This window comes from Colius striatus, chromosome 26 (genome assembly GCF_028858725.1).
Source record: "Colius striatus isolate bColStr4 chromosome 26, bColStr4.1.hap1, whole genome shotgun sequence".
Classification (NCBI taxonomy): Eukaryota; Metazoa; Chordata; class Aves; order Coliiformes; family Coliidae; genus Colius; species Colius striatus.
Window position 1 is genome coordinate 2,531,279 of NC_084784.1, and position 19,061 is coordinate 2,550,339.

Genomic DNA, 19,061 nt, shown 5'->3' on the forward strand with positions numbered 1-19,061 from the left:
CTGCAGCCCCTCACAGCCCCCTGCACCCCTCTGCACCCCACAGCCCCCTGCATGCCCTACACCCCCCCAGACCCCCCCTGCAGCCCCCCACACCTCCCTTGCACCCCTCTGCACCCCCACAGCCCCCTGCATGCCCTACACCCCCCCACACCCCCCCTGCAGCCCCCCACACCTCCCTTGCACCCTCCTGCACCCCCACAGCCCCCTGCACCCCTCCACAGCCCCCTGCAGACCCCACATCTCCCCTGCACCCCCTGCACTCCCCTGCACCCCCCACACTCCCCCTGCACCCCCACAGCCCCTTGCACCCCCCTGTACCCCCCTGCACCCACCTGCACCCCCACAGGCCCTTGCACCCCCCCTGCAGCCCCCCACACCTCCCCTGCACCCCCCTGCAGCCCCCCACACCTCCCCTGCACCCCCCCACTGTCCCCCCATCTCTCCAAACCACCCCCGTCCCCTCCTGACCCCGCCGTGACCCCAGCGTGTGCAGCCTCCCGTCCGCCAGGGGGCGCCACGCGCCGCGCTCAGGGGCGTCTCGGTCACGTGACCGCTGAACCAGCCAATGGCGAGACGAGTCTGACCAAGGGGGGTGATGTCAGCGCTTCGCTGGTTGCCATGGAAACTGAGCCACCGCCCTTCTCCGCTTCCGGGAGCGACGGGCCAATCAGCGGGAGGGCGGGAAAACGCGCCCCGCCCTCGCCTCAAAGCCGCTCAGCGATTGGTGAAGCGGGAGGAGAGCTCGCCCAATCACGCGGTCGGGGTGGTGCCGTTGGTCTTGATTGGCAGCGGAGCAGCCAATGAGAAGCTTCGGCTCTTCCGGCTCCACGTCGGCAGCGACGGACGCAAAATGGAGGCGCTGATACTGGTGGGGGCCGGCGGGAGCGGGGGGGTAACGGGGGCAACGGGGGGTCAGGGGAGACGGGACGGGGGTCATGGGGGAGCTGAGGGGCACTGAGGGGGAAATGGGGGTCTCTGGCGGCGTTGGGGGCGGGACGGGGCCAATGGGGACGGGGAGCGGGTGAATAAGGGGTTAATGAGGGTAAAGGCGGGTTAATGAGGGGGGAACGGAGGGGGTAAATGAGGGGGGTGAGTGGGGGGCAGGGAGGGGGAAATGGGGGTGAGTGGGGCAGTGGAGGGGTTAATGGGGGTAAATGAGGTCAGTGAAGGGGTAAATAGGGGTGATTGGGGGCAGTGAGGGGGCAGTGAAAGGGTTAATGGGGGTAAATGAGGTCAGTGAAGGGGTTAATGGGGGTGATTGGGGGCAGTGAAGGGGTTAATGGGGTGAATAGGGCAGTGAAGGGGTTAATGGGGGTAAATGGGGTCAGTGAAGGGGTTAATGGGGTAAATGGGGGTTAATGGGGCAGTGAAGGGGTTAATGGGGGTAAATGAGGCAGTGAAGGGGTTAATGGGGGTGATTGGGGCAGTGAAGGGGTTAATGGGGTTGAATGGGGTGAGTGAAGGGGTAAATGGGGGTAAATGAGGCAGTGAAGGGGTTATTGGGGGTTAATGGGGGTGAATGGGGTCAGTGAAGGGGTTAATGGGGGTGAATGAGGCAGTGAAGGGGTTAATGGGGTGAATGGGGCAGTGAAGGGGTTAATGGGGTGAATAGGGCAGTGAAGGGGTTAATGGGGGTGATTGGGGGTGATTGGGGGCAGTGAAGGGGTTAATGGGGTGAATAGGGCAGTGAAGGGGTTAATGGGGGTGATTGGGGGTGATTGGGGTCGGTGAAGGGGTTAATGGGGGTGAATGAGGCAGTGAAGGGGTTAATGAGGGTTAATGGGGGTGATTGGGGGCAGTGAAGGGGTTAATGGGGGTGAGTGAGGCAGTGAAGGGGTTAATGGGGGTGATTGGGGGCAGTGAAGGGGTTAATGGGGGTGAATGAGGCAGTGAAGGGGTTAATGGGGGTGAATGGGGCAGTGAAGGGGTTAATGAGGGTTAATGGGGTGAATGGGGTTAATGGGGGACAGTGATGGGGGACACAGGAGGTAGATGAGGGAATCAGTGGGGTACAGGGAGGGGGGAGCTGGGGCTGGATGAGGGTAAGTGGGGGCAGGGAGGGGGTGAGTGAGGGGGGTAAGTGGGGGCAGGAGGCTGCTGCAGGCGGCTGAGGGGGGTCTCTGTGCCTGACGGGGGTGGGGTGCTGGCCCACGGGGGTGGCTGTGGTGCTGCTGGCCATACTGGTCATGGTGGCCATGCTGGTGCCTGTGGTGGCCATGGTGGTCATGGTGGCCATGCTGGTGACCATGCTGGTCATGGTGGCCATGCTGGTCATGGTGGCCATACTGGTCATGGTGGCCATACTGGTGGCCATGGTGGTCATGCTGGTGGCCATGCTGGTCATGGTGGCCCTGGTGGCCATACTGGTGGCCCTGGTGGCCATACTGGTGGCCATGGTGGCCATGCTGGCCATGCTGGCCATACTGGTGGCCATGCTGGTCATGGTGGCCATGGTGACCATGCTGGTGGCCATGCTGGTCATTGTGGTTGTGCTGGCCATGGTGGCCATGCCGGTGGCCATGCTGGCCGTGGTGGCTGTACTGGTGGCCATGCTGGTCATGATGGCCATGCTGATGGCCATACTGGTGGCCATACTGGTGGCCATGCTGGTCATGGTGGCCATACTGGTGACCATGCTGATGGCTGTGGTGGCCATGCTGGTCATGGTGGCCATGCTGGTCATGGTGGCCATACTGGTGGCCGTGCTGGTGGCCGTGGTGGCCATACTGGTGGCTGTGCTGGCCATACTGGCCATGGTGGCCGTACTGGTGGCCATGGTGGCCGTGGTGGCCGTGGTGGTGGCCGTGGTGGCCGTGGTGGTGGCCGTGTGCAGCGCCCGGGGCGGGGTTCTGTCCTACACTCCGGCTGTGGCTACAGACAGTCAGTGCATCACAGAACTTGGTCCCGGGAGCTCGGCAGCGACGGGAGGGGATGGGATTGGGTGGGAAAGGGATGGAGGTGGGGTGGGGACAGGATGGGGAGGGGGATGGAGGTGGGATTGGGATTGGGATGGAGATGGGGGCAGGACAGGGAGGGGATGGAGATGGGATGGGAATGGGGATGGGATGGGGATTGGGATGGGGGTGGGATGGGAATGGGCTTGGTGTGGGGAGGGGGATGGGAGTGGGAAGGAGATGGAGATGGGATTGGGGTTGGGGTTGGGATGGAGATGGAGAGGGGATTGGGATGGAGATGGGTTTGGGTTTGGGATTGGGATGAAGATGGGGACAGGACAGGGAGGCGATGGAGATGGGATGGGAATGGGATTGGGCCTGGGATGGGGAGGGAGTGGGAAAGGGATGAAGATGGGATGGGAGTTGAGATGGGGATGGGATTGGGATTGGAATGGAGATGAAGAGGGGACAGGATGGGGAGGAGGATGAGGTTGGGATTGGGATGGGGATGGAGATAGGATTGGGATGGAGATGGGGAGGGAGATGGAGGCAGGATGGGGATGAGATTAGGATGGGGATGGAGATGGAATTGGGATGGGGATGGGGATGGAGATGGAGATGGGATTGGAGTTGGGATGGGAATGGGGCCAGGGACAGGATGGGGAGAGGGGTGGGATTGGGATGGAGATGGGGAGGGAGATGGAGGCAGGATGGGGATGAGATTAGGATGGAGATGGTCTTGGGATTGGGATGAGGGTGGGATTGGGGTGGGGACAGGCTGAGGAGGGGGCTGGAGGTGAGCTGGGGTTGAGTTGTGGACCCCTCAGTTGGCCCCACAGCAGCCACCCCCATCACCAGTACAGGCTCCTCACCACCTCACTGGAGTAGGGGGGAGTTGGGGTGCAGGGAGGGGTCCCCCCAGGGCCTGGGGGGGTCCCTGAGCTCGGGAGCAGGGTGCCAGTGGCTGTGTGACCCCCAGGAGCCGTCCCTGTACACCGTCAAGGCCGTCATCATCCTGGACAACGACGGCGACCGGCTCTTCGCCAAGGTGCCCTGGGCTGGGGTCTGCAACGGCCCTGGGGGGGCTGCAACGGCCCTGGGGGGGCTGAAATGGCCCTGGGGGGGTGGAAATGGCCCTGAGGGGGTGGAAGTGACACTGGGGGGGTGTGAGCTGGCCCTGGGGGGGTTGAGGTGGCCCTGGGAGGGGTGTGAAGTGACACTGGGGGGGGTTGAGGTGGCCCTGGGGAGGGTGGGATGGCCCTGGGGGGGTGTGAGGTGGCCCTGGGGGGACTGAAATGGCCCTGGAGGGGTGTGAAGTGACACTGGGGAGGTTGAGGTGACACTGGGGGGGCTGGAAGTGACACTGGGGGGCTGTGAAGTGGCTCTGGGGGGGCAGAAATGGCCCTGGGAGGGGTGCTCACACATACCCCCAGTGCCACATCCCAGAGGCACCAACCAGGCAGCAACGTGGGGTGACAAGGGACACGTTTGTTACCCCAGGGGTGTGGGGAGGGGGCTGCTGGCTCCTGAGAGGGGTGGGAGGGGGCCAGCTGATGGTGGCCTCTGTGTCCCTGTGTCCCTGTGTGTCCCCTGTCCCCTCCCCTCCCAGTACTACGACGACACGTACCCCAGCGCCAAGGAGCAGCGCTGCTTCGAGAAGAACATCTTCAACAAGACCCATCGCACTGACAGTGAGCCTGGGGGGGTCCCCTGAGCTGGGGGGCAGTCCCTGGCACCCCAACACCCCTTTTGGGGTGACCTGGGGCTGTGTGTGTGTGTCCCCCCATGAAGGTGAGATCGCTCTGCTGGAGGGGCTGACGGTCGTCTACAAGAGCAGCATCGACCTCTACTTCTATGTGATAGGGAGCTCCTATGAGAATGAGGTGGGTGGGGGGCAAACAGGGGTGGGTGGGGGGCAAACAGGGGGGAGGGGGGCACCCTGGGGTAAGGGGGAGACACCCCAGGGGTGAGGGGGGGGGCAACCAGGGGGGAGGGGGAGCACCCAGGGGTGAGGGGGGGGGCAGCCAGAGGTGAGGGGGAGCACCCAGGGGTGAAAGGGGGGCAAACAGAGGTGATGGGGGGCAAACAGGGGTGATGGGGGGCAAACAGAGGTGATGGGGGGCAAACAGGGGTGATGGGGGGCAAACAGGGGTGAAAGGGGGGCAAACAGAGGTGATGGGGGGCAAACAGGGGTGATGGGGGGGCAAACAGGGGGCAGGGGGGGCAGCCAGGGGTGAGGGGGGAACCCAGGGGTGAGGGGGGGGGCAGCCAGGGGTGTTGGGGGGTAAACAGGGGTGAAAGGGGAACCCAGGGGTGAAAGGGGGGCAAACAGAGGTGAAAGGGGGGCAAACAGAGGTGAGGGGTGGCAAACAGAGGTGGGTGGGGGGCACACAGGGGTGAGGGGGGAACCCAGAGGTGAGAGGGGGCACACAGAGGTGAGGGGGGGGCACCCTGGGGTGTCCCTGTGTCCCTGTGACCCCCCCCATGACCCTGTGACCCCCCCTCACAGCCCTCCCCTCCTCTTCCTCCCTCCCCAGCTGATGCTGACGGCCGTGCTCAACTGCCTCTTTGACTCCCTCAGTCAGATGCTGCGGTACAGGGGGCACCTGGGGGGCATCTGTGGGTCCTGGGGGGCATCTGAGTGTCTGGGGGGTCTTCTGGGGGTCTGGGGGACATCTGGGGGTCCTGGGAGGCATCTTTGGGTCTGGGGGAGGGCACTTGGGGGTCTGTGGGGTTGGCACACAGGATGCTGGGGGGCACCTGGGGGTCTGGGAGGTTGGCACACGGATTTTGGGGGGCATCTGTTGGTCTGGGGGTGGCAGCTCTTGATCCTGAGGGGCATCTGGGGGTCTGGGGGAGCATCTGGGGGGTCACCCACAGACCTGGGGGGGCACCCACAGACCTGGGGGGGGGTCCACTCAAGGGGGTCTTTGTGGTTGGGGGGGGCACCCACAGCTCCCCGCAGAGCTCTGACCAGGCTGGGGGACACTGGGGGGGGGTCAGTGGGTGCTGGGGGGGTCAGTGGGTGCTGGGGGGGGTTCCAGGGGGGCTGATGGGTGCTGAGGGGTCAGGGCCCCCCCAGGAAGAACGTGGAGAAGCGGGTGCTGCTGGAAAACATGGAGGGGCTGTTCCTGGCCATGGACGAGATCGTGGACGGCGGGTGGGTGCCCTTGTGCCCCCCCCCGGGGTTTATCCCCACCCCCAGGGGGTCTGTGACACCCCCTCAGGGGCTGGTCACCCCCCCAGGGTACCCCCAAACTCCCTGGGGGGGGGGGATTTGGGTGTTGATGGGGCTCTTTTCCTCCTCTCTCCCCCCACAACAGAGTCGTGCTGGAGAGTGACCCCCAGCAAGTGGTTCATCGTGTGGCTGTGAGGGTAAAGGGGGCTCTGGGAATGGGGGGCTGGGGGGGGTTGGGGGGGCTGGGAGGGGATGGGGGGGCTCTGGGAATGGGGGGCTGTGTGGGAATGGGGGGGCTGGGAGGGGATGGGGGGCTGTGAGGGGAATGGGGGGCTGGGAGGGATTTGGGGGGGCTTTGTGGGTGTAGAGGGGCTGTGAGGGGTTTGGGGGGGCTGTGAGGAGTTTGGGGGGGCTCTGTGGGTTTGGGGAGCCTGTGAGGGGTTTGGGAGGGCTGTGAGGAGTTTGGGGGGGCTCTGTGGGTATGGGAGGAGGGCTGGGAATGGGGGGCTCTGTGGGTTTGAGGAGCCTGTGAGCGGTTTGGGGGGGCTGTGAGGAGTTTGGGGGGGCTCTGTGGGTTTGGGGAGCCTGTGAGGGGTTTGGGGGGGCTGTGAGGAGTTTGGGGGGGCTCTGTGGGTTTGGGGAGCCTGTGAGGGGTTTGGGGGGGCTGGGAGGGGGGGGCTGTGAGGAGTTTGGGGGGGCTCTGTGGGTTTGGGGAGCCTGTGACGGGTTTGGGGGGGCTGTGAGGGGTTTGGGGGGGCTGTGAGGTTATGGCTTGCAGCAGAGGGGGCTCATGGGGGGGCTCTGGGTGCCCCCCCACCCCTCCCTCTGACCCCCCTCCCCGTGCCAGGGTGAGGACGTGCCCCTCACAGAGCAGACAGTCTCACAGGTAAGACCTGACCCCCCCCCCCAAACCCCCTGGGACCCCCCCCCCCAGGGCTGAGAATGCCCCTGGGTGCCCCCCAAAACCTCTGTTCCCCCCTCCAGGTGCTGCAGTCAGCCAAGGAGCAGATCAAGTGGTCTCTGCTGCGTTAATGGGCCCCCCCTTGCCCCCCAAATCACATCTGACCCCCCCCCAATTGCCCTGTGCTGCCTCATCTGTGTTGTACCCCCCCCCCCTTTGACTGGGGGGGTCTTTAGAGCTGTTGGGGGACAGGAACCCCCCCCCCCAAATACAAAACTACATCTCAAACCTCGTCCTTTATTGGGGTGAAGCTGGGGGGGGCCACAGGGACAGGCAGGATTGGGGGGGCTCTGCAACCCCCCCCCAGCTCTATTGCTTTGCTTCAATCACAGTATTGATGGGGGGGGCAGAGCAAGGGGGGGCCACAGTGTCACTTGGGGGGCTGCAGTGGGCAAGGGGGGGGGCACAGTGATAGGGGTGGGGGTGTCACAGTGATTTTGGGGGAGGGGTCACAGTGATGGGGGTGATAAAGGGGGGGGTCACAGTGATGGGGGACACAATGATGGGGGGTGCTGGGAATTTGGGGGGGCACAGTGATGGGGGGTGATAAAGGGGGGGGCACAGTGATGGGGAGTGATAAAGGGGGGGTCACAGTGATGGGGGGGTGCTGGGAATGGGGGGGGCACAGTGATGGGGGGGGTGATAAAGGGGGGGTCCCAGTGATGGGGGGGTGCTGGGAATGGGGGGGGCACAGTGATGGGGGGGTGATAAAGGGGGGGTCCCAGTGATGGGGGGGTGCTGGGAATGGGGGGGTCACAGTGATGGGGGGTGATAAGGGGGGGCACAGTGATGGGGGTGCTGGGAATGGGGGGGCACAGTGATGGGGGGTGATAAAGGGGGGGTCCCAGTGATGGGGGGGTGCTGGGAATGGGGGGGCACAGTGATGGGGGTGATAAGGGGGGGTCCCAGTGATGGGGGGGGTGATAAAGGGGGGTCCCAGTGATGGGGGGTGCTGGGAATGGGGAGGCACAGTGATGGGGGGGTGATAAGGGGGGCACAGTGATGGGGGTGATAAGGGGGGGGTCCCAGTGATGGGGAGTGCTGGGAATGGGGGGGGCACAGTGATGGGGGGTGATAAAGGGGGGTCCCAGTGATGGGGGGGTGCTGGGAATGGGGGGCACAGTGATGGGGGTGATAAAGGGGGGGCACAGTGATGGGGGTGCTGGGTTTTTGGGGGGGGCACAGTGTTTGTGGGGCAGTACCAGGGGCTGGGTGTTATTTACAGGGTGTGGGGGGGGGATATCTCAGCCCCCCCCGACATTATTGCAATGGGCTGGGCCCAGAGGGGTTGTGGGGGGGTCCCAGGGGTGATTTTGGGGGGGGGGGGTGTGATGGGTGACCCCCCCTCTCTCTTCCTCCTTCCCCCAGGGGTGTGTGCAGGGCTCACAGCCCTCAGTGCAAGAGCTCATGGCTTGGGGGGGGGCAGGGGGGGGTCTCCAGGATTGGGGGGGACACTGGGGGTGGGGGGAAGGTTTGGGGGGGGGGCTCCTTTCCCTGTGAGCCATCACTGATTGCTGAGCAGATCCCTGAGGTGCTGGGGGGGGGAGGTTGAATTTGGGGAGGGGGGGGGGGGAGGGTTGAGGAGTTGAGGAGCCCCCCCCCCAGCTCATCCCAGGGTCCAGTCCCCGTGGAGTTGTGCAGTGGGGCTGGAGGGGGGTGGGGGGAGGGGGAAGGGGGGGTGGGGAGGGGTTTGGGGGGGGGTTTTGGGGGGGGGCTCATCGTTTTCCTGCCAAATATCCCGATTCCAGTTAAAAAAATAATCGCTGAGCCCCCAACAGCAGCTGCAGGGGGGGAGGGGAGGGGAGGGGGGATGTAACGAGAGGGGGAGTTGCTGGGACACAGTTGCCACGTGGGGATGCTGGGGACCAGCCCTGGGTGCTGTTGCCAGGGGCTGTTGCTGTGCAGGATGATGCTGGGGACCAGCCCTGGGTGCTGTTGCCAGGGGCTGTTGCTGTGCAGGATGGTGCTGGGTGCTGTTGCCAGGGGGCTGTTGCCAGGCAGGATGCTGGGTGCCAGTCCTGGGTGCTGTTGCCAGGGGCTGTTGCTGTGCAGGATGATGCTGGGGACCAGCCCTGGGTACCATCCCCAGGTGAGGATGCCAGGCAAGAGATGCTGGGGGTGGTTGCCAGGTCCTGTTGCCAGGTGAGGATGCTGCTGGGGTGCTGTTGCCAGGGGGCTGTTGCCAGGCAGGATGGTGCTGGGCACCAGCCCTGGGTACCATCACCAGGTGAGGATGCCAGGTAGGATGCTGGGGGTGGTTTCCAGGGGGCTGTTGCCAGGCAGAATGGTGCTGGGTACCAGCCCTGGGTACTGTCACCATGGATGGGCAGGATGCTGTGAGGATGCTGGGTACCAGCCCTGGGTGCTGTTGCTGTGCAGGATGCTGCTGGGCACCAGCCCTGTGTACCATCCCCAGGTGAGGATGCCAGGCAGGAGAGATCCTGGGGGTGGCTGCCAGGTGAGGATGCTGCTGGGTGCTGTTTGCCAGGGGGGCTGTAGCCAGGCAGGATGCTGCTGGGCACCAGCCCTGGGTACCATCATCAGGTGAGGATGCCAGGCAGGATGCTGGGTGCTGTTTCCAGGGGGCTGTAGCCAGGCAGGATGCTGGTGGGCACCACCATTGGATGAGGATGCTGCTGGGCACCAGCCCTGGGTACCATCCCCAGGTGAGGATGCCAGGCAGGACGCTGGGGCTGTTGCCAGGGGGCTGTTGCTGTGCAGGATGGTGCTGGGCACCACCACTGGATGAGGATCCTGGGTACCATCCCAGGTGAGGATGCCAGGCAGGATGCTGGGGGCTGTTGCTGGGTACCACAGCCAGGCAGGATGCTGGGGAGGGTGGGTTGGGCTGTTGTTTGCCAGCTGAGGCTGCCAGGACCCGTTGCCAGGCTCAGTTGCCACGTCCACACTTGTCAGATGCTGTCACCCACTGCCAGCTCACACAGCCCAGCCAGGTTGCCACAGTTGCCAGGGACCTGTTGCCAGGGTGCCCATCTCCCAGGGACCTGTTGCCAGGGTGCCCATCTCCATGCTGCCAGGGAACCCATCTCAGGTCCCCACTGCTGGGGCTTGTTGCCAGGCAGATTTCACCCCCTGGTAACCACTGGAAAGGGGGTTTTTGGGGTGGGGGGGGGTGGTTGCTAGGAACCCCCTGATCCCTGGTCCACTATGGCAACAGCCCCCTGGGTTGTGCTGTGGCTGTTGGTGGCTGTTGCCAGGCAACAGTTGCTCTGGGGGGGTGTCAATAGGGGGAGAAGAGGAGGGGGGTGTGTGTGGGTCGCAGGGGGCCAGGGGCAGGACGCAGCAGAGCAGGGGCCAGGGGGGGCCCAGGCAGCAGGGGGGGCCCTGGGGGGCGCAGGGCCAGGGGGGGAGCAGCCATGGCAGCTGCTGCAGCAGCCAGAGCCAAGGGAGGGGGCAGCAGCCCCCCCCCAGCCAGAGCCTTGGGCAGCTCCTTGGGGAAGGGCAGCGGCGCCTGTGGGGGGAGGAACAAGGAAAGGGGGGGGTCAGAGATGTTGGGGGGGGCACCCCAGAGCACCCAGACCCCCCCCACACACCCCATGGGGCACCCACTGAGAGCTGCAGGTACCCCCCTGTGTCCTCAGGGCACCCTACAGAGACCCCCTGGGCATCCTGATGCCCCCCCAGGGCACCTTCCAATCCCCACCCCCCCCTCCCCACTTCATAGGGACCCCCCCCCAGTCACTTAGAGACACCCTGAAGTGTCCCCCCAGAGCCCCAGAGTATCCCCAAGACCCTCTAAAGACCCCCCCCCAGACCCCCAGGACACCCTAAAGATCCCCCAGACCATCAGGACACCCCCAGAACCCCCTAAAGATCCCCCTCAGACCCCCAGGACCCCCTAAAGACCCCCCATAGACCCCCAGGACCCCCTAAAGATCCCCCCACAACCCCCTAAAGACCCCCCACAGACCCCCAGCACCCCCAGGACATCCTAAAAACCCCCTCCCAGACCCCCAGGACCCCCCTAAAGACTCCCCATAGACCCCCAGAACCCCCTAAAGATCTCCCCAGACCTCCAGGACACCCCCAAAACCCCCTAAAGACCCCCCATATACCCCCAGGACCCCCTAAAGGTCCCCAGGATATCCTAAAGACCCCCTCCCAGACCCCCCAGGACCCCCTAAAGAACCCCCCAGACCCCTAAAGACCCCCCATAGACCCCCAGGACCCCCTAAAGATCCCCAGGATATCCTAAAGACCCCCTCCCAGACCCCCAGGACCCCCTAAAGAACCCCCCAGACCCCCAGGACCCCCTAAAGACTCCCCATAGACCTCCAGGATCCCCTAAAGACCCCCCCATAGACCCCCAGGATCCCCTAAAGATCCCCCCAGACCCCCAAGACACCCCCAGGACCTCCTAAAGACCCTCCAGTCCCCTTCCCCACCTCATGAGGACCCCCCCAGGTGCTCCCCCACCCTGCCCTCACCAGCTCTGGGGGGCTTCTGGGCTTCTTGTGGCGGCTCAGCAGGGGGTTGGGTTTCCCAGCCACCCCATCCCGGTGCCTCCTGCTGGAGATGTGCTGGGGGAGGGGGTTTGGGGGGGCTCAGTGGGGCCCCAGAAGTTGGGGGGTGCCACATACATGGGTGTGGGGGGGGGGTCAGAGGGGCTCAGGGAACCCCCTCAAGGGTTTAAGGGAGTCAAAGAGGTGTTGAGGGTCCCAAAAGCATTTGGATGGGGGAAGTTTGGGGCTTTGGGATGGGTTTGGGGGGTCCCAAAGGGTCCTGGGGGGGATCAAATGAGCTCAGGAGGGTTTGGGGGGATCCCAAAAGGTCCTGGCAGGGGGGAAATAAGCTCAGGAGGGTTTGGGGGGTCCCAGGAGGGTTTGGAGGGGTCCCAAAGGGTCCTGGGGGGGATCAAATGAGCTCAGGAGGGTTTGGGGGGTCCCAAAGGGTCCTGGGGGTAGGGGAGGAATTGCTCAGGGGGGTTTGGGGGGTCCCAAAGGGTCCTGGGGGGGAATAAAGGAGGTCAGGAGGGTTTGGGGGGGTCCCAGGAGGGTTTGGGGGGCTTAAGATGGTTTGAGGGGTCCCACAAGGTTCCTGAGGGGCCCCAAAGGGATGAGAGAGGTTTGGGAGGGGCCCAGGGAGAAGTTTGGGGGTCCCAGGGGGCATTAGTCCCAGGGGTGGGTTTGGAGTCAGTTGGGGGTGGCAGGGGTGGGTTTGGGGTGGGTTAGGGGTGTCAGGGGTGGGTTAGGGGTCAGTTGGGGGTGGCAGGGGTGGGTTTGGGGTGGGTTAGGGGTGTCAGGGGTGGGTTAGGGGTCAGTTAGGGGTGTCAGGGTGGGTTTGGGGTGGGTTAGGGGTGTCAGGGGTGGGTCAGGGGTGGGTCAGGGGTGCCAGGGGCGTCAAGGCTGGCAGGGATGGGTCAGGGCTGGGTGAAGGGGTGCCAGAGGTGTGAGGGCTGGCAGGGGGGTGTGTGAGGGGTGGGTCAGAGGGGTCAGGGCTGGCTGAGGGGTGGCTGAGGGGTGGGTCAGGGGGGTGAGGGGTGTGTTAGGGGTGGGTCAGGGGGTGCCAGGGGTGTGAGGGATGGGTCAGGGCTGGGTGAGGGGGGTCAGGGGGGTGTGAGGGGTGGGTGAGGGGGGTCAGGGCTGTGTGAGGGGGGGTGTGAGGGGTGGGGTGAGGGGTGTCAGGGCTGGGTCAGGGGGGTGTGAGGGGTGGGTGAGGGGGGTCAGGGCTGTGTGAGGGGGGGTGTGAGGCACCTGCTTGAGCTGCAGCTCGGAGCCCAGGCGCACGTTGCAGAGCCGACAGTGGAAGAGGCGCCGCGGGGGCTGCGCGTGGGGCGGCCGCGGCAGGGAGCGGATGGGACCCAGCCCACTGCGAGCCTCCAGCACAGCACGGTGCTTGGTGCCTGCAGGACACAGCAGCCTGACATACAGACACAGACAGACAGACACACAGACACACACACACAGACCCACTGCGAGCCTCCAGCACAGCACGGTGCTTGGTGCCTGCAGGGCACAGCAGCCTGACATACAGACACAGACAGACACACAGACACACACACAGACACAGACAGACACACAGACAGACACACAGACACACACACAGACACAGACACACAGACACAGACACACAGACACACACACAGACACACAGACACCCCACAGACACACAGAGACCCCACAGAGACCCCCACAGACACACATCCCCCCCCACAGCCCTGTGCTTCGTCCCTGCACAGCCCAGCAGCACCCTGAGCCCCACAGACACACCCCAGAGCCCCCCACAGCCACTCCAGACACCCCACATCCACCCCAGAGCCCCCCACAGCCACTCCAGACACCCCACACCCACCCCAGAGACCCCCACAGCCACTCCAGACACCCCACACCCACCCCAGAGACCCCCACAGCCACTCCAGACACCCCACACCCACCCCAGAGCCCCCCACAGCCCCCCACAGCCACTCCAGACACCCCACACCCACCCCAGAGCCCCCCACAGCCCCCCACAGCCACTCCAGACACCCCACACCCACCCCAGAGCCCCCCACAGCCCCCCACAGCCACTCCAGACACCCCACATCCCCCCCAGAGCCCCCCACAGCCCCCCACAGCCACTCCAGACACCCCACACCCACCCCAGAGCCCCCCACAGCCCCTCCAGACACCCCACATCCACCCCAGAGACCCCCACAGACCCCTCCCCACACCACAGAGACCCCCACACATACCCCTCACACACTCCACAGACCCCCCCCCAGCCACTACAGACACCCCACAGACCCCCACAGCCACCCCAGAGCCCTCCTGCACGCACAGACCCCCCCTTGCACCCCAAAACCTTCCCCCCCCCCCCCACCTTTGTTGTGAGCCTCCAGCTGGGACAGGCTGTTGACAGCCACTTTGCAGAGGGCACAGTAGAGCAGGCGCTTGGCCTTGGCCTTCTCCTCCTCCTCCTCTTCCTCCTGCCCCCCCCAGGAGCCCCCCCCACCCCCCCTGAGCCTTCCACAGCCCCTGGAGGGGGGGGCACAGGGGGGGAAGGGGGGCCAGGGGCCCCTGGAGCTGCTGGGGCAGGGGGCTGCTCGCCTGTGGGGGGGGGCACCCAGGGGTTATGGGGGGGCTCCCAGGGGTCTTGGACTGGGGGGGAGGCACCCAGAGGGGGTGGGAGGACACCCAGGGGTTGTGGATTTGGGGAGGGGGCACCCAAGGGGGGGGGGGGGCTGTGGGGGGGTCATGGGGGACAGTCCTGGGTGGTCTTGGGTTGGGGGGACATGGGATTTGGGGGGTGGGGGGGCACCCAGGGGTCATGGGGGGGCTGTGGGGGGACACCCAGGTGCCCTGAATTTGGGGAGGGGGCACCCAGGGGTCATGGGGGGGCCATGGGGGGCACCCAGGAGTGAGGGGGGCCATGGGGGACACTTCTGGGTGCTCTTGGTTTGGTGGGGGGGACACCCAGGGATGGGGGGGGACACATGGGATTTGGGGTGGGGGGGCACCCAGGGGTCCTGGGGGGGCTGTGGGGGGACACCCAGGTGCCCTGAATTTGGGGTGGGGGCACCCAGGGGTCATGGGGGAGACTCCTGGGGGCTCTTGGGTTGGGGCACACATGGGATTTGGGGTGGGGGGCACCCAGGGGTCATGGGGGGGCTGTAGGGGGACACCCAGGTGCCCTGGATTTCGGGGGGGGGGCACCCAGGGGTCATTTAAGGACATGGAGGGGGGGGTTGGAACCCACCTGCTGGCTCAGGTGCCTCCCCTGAGGAGGGGGGTGCAGGGCCAGGCTTTTGGGGGGGCTCTGGGGGGTCCCCGGGGTCGCCCCCCCGCCGGGCTCGGGCAGCCTCCAGCCCCTTGAGGCGCCGAGCGTGCCGGTTGCCCTGGTAGTGAGCAGCTGCCTGGCTCTGGGGGCACAGCTCTGTCAGCCCCTGGCACCCCAAAACCGACCCCTGGCACCCCAAAATGCAACCCAAACCAACCCCAGGCACCCCAAAACACACCCAGGCACCCCAAAACGCACCCCAAACCGACCCCAGGCACCCCAAAACGCAGCCAGGCACCCCAAAATGCACCACAAACCGACCCCAGGCACCCCAAAACACACCCAGGCACCCCAAAATGCACCCCAAACCAACCCCAGGCACCCCAAAACACACCCAGGCACCCCAAAATGCACCCCAAACCGACCCCAGGCACCCCAAAACGCACCCAGGCACCCCAAAATGCACCCCAAACCGACCCCAGGCACCCCAAAACACACCCAGGCACCCCAAAATGCACCCCAAACTAACCCCAGGCACCCCAAAACGCACCCAGGCACCCCAAAATGCACCCCAAACCGACCCCAGGCACCCCAAAACACACCCAGGCACCCCAAAACGCACCCCAAACCGACCCCAGGCACCCCAAAACACACCCTGGCACCCCAAAATGCACCCCAAACCGACCCCAGGCACCCCAAAACACACCCTGGCACCCCAAAACGCACCCCAAACCGACCCCAGGAACCCCAAAACACACCCTGGCACCCCAAAACACACCCCAAAGCGACCACAGGAACCCCAAAACGCACCCAGGCACCCCCTGGTACCCCAAAACACACCCAGGCACTCCCCTGGGGATGTCTCAGGTCCAGGGGGGGTCCCAAGCCCAGGGGGGTTCTGGGGAGGGGGGTCTCAAGTCCAAGAGGGGGGTCCCAGACCCAGGGGGGTCCCAGGGGATGTCTCAGATCCAAGGGGGGTGTGTCAGGCTCAGGGGGTTCTGGGGGGCTCTCAGGTCCAAGAGGGGGGTCCCAGATCCTGGGGAGAGTCTCAGGTCCAAGAAGGGGGGGTCCCAGGCTCAGGGGGGTCCCAGGGGATGTCTCAGGTCCAAGAAGGGGGGGTCCCAGGCTCAGGGGGGTCCCAGGGGATGTCTCAGGTCCAAGGGGGGGGTCCCAGGCCCAGGGGGGGGTCCCAGGGGATGTCTCAGGTCCAAGGGGGGGGTCCCAGGCCCAGGGGGGTCCCAGGGGGGTCCCAGGGGGGTCCCAGGGGGTCTCACCTGGGAGTTGAAGCGGATCTGGCAGACGCTGCAGGCGATGACGGGGCGCCGGGGTTTGGCCAGAGCCCCCCCCAGCCCCCCCTTGGGCAGCGGCTCCATCTGTGATTGGGGGGGGTCAGCACCCACAGCCCCTCCCATGGGGCCCCCCCAAAACACCCTGACACCCCTTAAACACCCCCTAAACCATCAGGACCCCCAGGTGTTGGGTTGGGGGGGGCACAGTGGGGGCTGGGGGTGCTCGATGTGCTGGGGAGGGGGCTGGGGGTGCTGGGGGAGTCTGGGGGTGCTGAGGGGTGCTGGAGGGGTCTGGGGGTGCACAGAGGTCTGTGGGTGCTGAGGAGGGTCTATGGGTGCAGAGGAGGGTTTGTGGGTGCTGAGGGCTGTGGGGTGCTGGAGGAGGCTGGGGGTGCAGGGAGATCTGTGGGTGCAGATGAGGGTCTGGGGGTGCACAGGAGGATCAATGGGTGCAGAGGGGGGTCTGTGGGTGCAGATGAGGGTCTGGGGGTGCACAGGAGGATCAATGGGTGCAGAGGGGGGGTCTGGGGGTGTCTGTGGGTGCTGGAGAGGTTTGTGGGTGCTGAGGGCTGTGGGGTGCTGGAGGGGTCTGGGGGTGCAGGGAGGTCTGTGGGTGCAGAGGAGGGTCTGTGGGTGCAGAGGAGGGTTTGTGGGTGCTGAGGGCTGTGGGGTGCTGGAGGAGTCTGGGGGTGCTGGAGGAGTCTGGGGGTGCAGGGAGATCTGTGGGTGCAGACGAGGGTCTGTGGGGGTCTGTGGGTGCTGGAGAGGTTTGTGGGTGCTGAGGGCTGTGGGGTGCTGTAGGGGTCTGTGGGTGCTGGGGGGGTCTGGGGGTGCAGGGAGATCTGTGGGTGCTGGGAGGTCTGTGGGTGCAGAGGGGGGTCTGTGGGGTGCTGGAGGAGGTCTGTGGGTGCTGAGGGTTGTGGGGTGCTGGAGAAGACTGGGAGTGCAGGGAGATCTGTGGGTGCTGGAGGGGTCTGGGGGTGCTGGGAGGGGTGTGGGGGTGCTGGGAAGCGTCTGTGGGTGCTGGAGGGGTCTGTGGGTGCTGAGGGCTGTGGGGTGCTGGAGGGGTCTGGGGGTGCAGGGAGATCTGTGGGTGCTGTGGGGATCTGTGGGTGCTGAGGGCTGTGGGGTGCTGGAGAAGACTGGGGGTGCAGGGAGATCTGTGGGTGCTGTAGGGGTCTGTGGGTGCTGGGAGGGGTCTGGGAGTGCTGGAAGGGTCTGTGGGTGCTGGGAGGGGTCTGGGGGTGCAGGGAGGTCTGTGGGTGCTGGAAGGGTCTGGGAGTGCTGGAAGGGTTTGTGGGTGCAGGGGGGTCTGTGGGTGTGCAGGGGGGTCTGTCTGTGATGTCTGGGGGTGCCTGTGATGCCTGTGTGTGTTCTGGGGGTGTCTGTCATATTTGGGGGTGCCTGTGTGCATTCAGGGGGTGCCTGTGATATCTGGGGGTATCTGTGAGTGTTCTGGGGGTGTCTGTGAGGGTTCTGGGGGTGCCTGTGATGCCTGTGTGCATTCAGGGGGTGCCTGTGAGCGTTCTGGGGGTGCCTGTGAGCGTTCTGGGGGTGCCTGTGAGCGTTCAGGGGGTGTCTGTGATGTCTGGGGGTGCCTGTGTGTGTTCTGGGGGTGTCTGTGAACGTTCAGGGGGTGCCTGTGTGTGTTCTGGGGGTGCCTGTGTGCGTTCTGGGGGTGCCTGTGAGCGTTCAGGGGGTGTCTGTGATGTCTGGGGGTGCCTGTGTGTGTTCTGGGGGTGCCTGTGAGCGTTCTGGGGGTGTCTGTGAGCTCTGGGGGTGTCTGTGAGCATTCAGGGGGTGCCTGTGAGCGTTCAGGGGGTGCCTCAGGGCCTGTTCCGTGCCCCCCCTTTCCCCTCCCCTCCCCATTCCGTAGCGCCTCAGGAATCTCATCCCGGCCCAGACCCGGGGGAGCGGCTCCACCCGGCCCCTTCCCCCCCCCCAAACCCCCCCAAACCCTCCCCAAACCCTCCCCAAACCCCCCTCAAACCCCCCTGGACCCCCCCAAACCCCCCCATCCCCCTCCCACCCCCCCATCCCCCCTCAGCCTGGCGGGTGGGGGGGGGCCGCTCACTGCGTGTGGGGGGGGTCCCCATGAGCTATTTTAGGGGTGTCCCCCCCCCCTTTACCGCGACGGGGGGTTGTTTTTTGGGGGGGGGGGGTTGTTTTTGGGGGGTCTGTACGGCGGCCGGGAGGGGGCGGGGCTGCGTCTCCCCCCCCCTCCCCCCCCTTTCCCTTCCCCTCCCCCCACACAACACATAGAGACCCCCCCACCCCCCCCATTACCCCCCAGCACCCCAAACTCACCGCGGGCAGCGGCAGCAGCCTCAGGGCAGCGGCTTCGGGCAGAAGGAGGCGGGTGGGGGGCGGCCCCAACCCCCCCCCCGGGACCCGCAGCATCGCCCGGCTGCTGGGGAAAGGATCCAAGCACCGAGTGACCCCCCCAAATCGCAGCCCCGCACCCCGTGGGGGTGTCCCCGCGTGTCCTTTGCCGTGTCTGTGTGTCCCCCCCCCCCGCGTGTCTGCGCGGCCAATGGCGCGGCGGAGAATTGGGGCAAAAGGAGGGGGGGGGGGGGATGGGAAAAGGGGGGGTGGGGGGAGGAGCACACGCGTGTTGTGGGGTCACGCGTGTGCGTGGCACGATCTGCCCCCCTTTATCCCCCTCCCCAATTTATCCCCCCACCCCAATTTATCCCCCCCATCCCCTTCCTTCGCTTTTTCCCACGCGTGTCCGCGCTCCTCGCGTGTCGCCCCCACTCCCCACGCGTGTCCATGTCCCCCCCACACACCCCCCCTCTATTCCCTTTCCCCACCTCTCACCCCGCAGCGTCCACGCGAGGCTCAGGGATCCCCCACCCCCCCCCCCAATCCCCACCCCCACGCCTCGCGCACGCGCACGTGTCCCGACACGCGTGTGCGGGGGCGGGCGGTTGCCGTGGGAACGCGGGGGGGGGGATGGGATGGGATGGGATGGGATGGGATGGGATGGGATGGGATGGGATGGGATGGGATGGGATGGGGGG

The 19,061-nt window shown here is 65.8% G+C and overlaps 3 protein-coding genes across 4 annotated transcripts in view; 1 reads left to right on the forward strand and 2 right to left on the reverse strand.

Moving 5' to 3' along the window:
- Positions 1 to 484: 484 nt before the first annotated feature.
- COPZ1 (COPI coat complex subunit zeta 1) lies at positions 485 to 7,261 on the forward strand. 2 transcript variants are annotated; one of them, XM_062015558.1, is made up of 9 exons: positions 485 to 868; positions 3,874 to 3,942; positions 4,504 to 4,585; positions 4,686 to 4,777; positions 5,432 to 5,487; positions 5,977 to 6,054; positions 6,218 to 6,263; positions 6,920 to 6,958; positions 7,057 to 7,261. In XM_062015558.1, the coding sequence occupies exons 1-9, from the start codon at positions 596 to 598 to the stop codon at positions 7,102 to 7,104; spliced, it is 783 nt and encodes a 260-aa protein (XP_061871542.1). In that variant the 5' UTR covers positions 485 to 595; the 3' UTR covers positions 7,105 to 7,261. The 2 variants fall into 2 exon arrangements, with proteins under 2 accessions (XP_061871542.1, XP_061871541.1); XM_062015557.1 differs by having other exon boundaries at positions 488 to 868; positions 6,218 to 6,269.
- A 1,515-nt stretch (positions 7,262 to 8,776) lies between these two features.
- Positions 8,777 to 18,428, reverse strand: LOC133627889 (zinc finger protein 385A-like). The gene is made up of 8 exons (XM_062015322.1): positions 18,346 to 18,428; positions 16,024 to 16,122; positions 14,729 to 14,891; positions 14,003 to 14,079; positions 13,853 to 13,955; positions 12,748 to 12,896; positions 11,482 to 11,574; positions 8,777 to 10,505 (listed from the first exon to the last, which is right to left on the reverse strand). Exons 2-8 carry the CDS (start codon positions 16,120 to 16,122, stop codon positions 10,275 to 10,277), a joined length of 915 nt encoding a protein of 304 aa, XP_061871306.1. The 5' UTR covers positions 18,346 to 18,428; the 3' UTR covers positions 8,777 to 10,274.
- A 426-nt stretch (positions 18,429 to 18,854) lies between these two features.
- Positions 18,855 to 19,061, reverse strand: part of LOC133627890 (zinc finger protein 385A-like) — a 6,275-nt gene continuing 6,068 nt past the window's right edge. The window contains exon 6 of the mRNA XM_062015323.1: positions 18,855 to 18,878. Within this exon, the coding sequence (XP_061871307.1) occupies positions 18,855 to 18,878 (24 nt within the window). The remainder of the gene's footprint in view (positions 18,879 to 19,061) is intronic.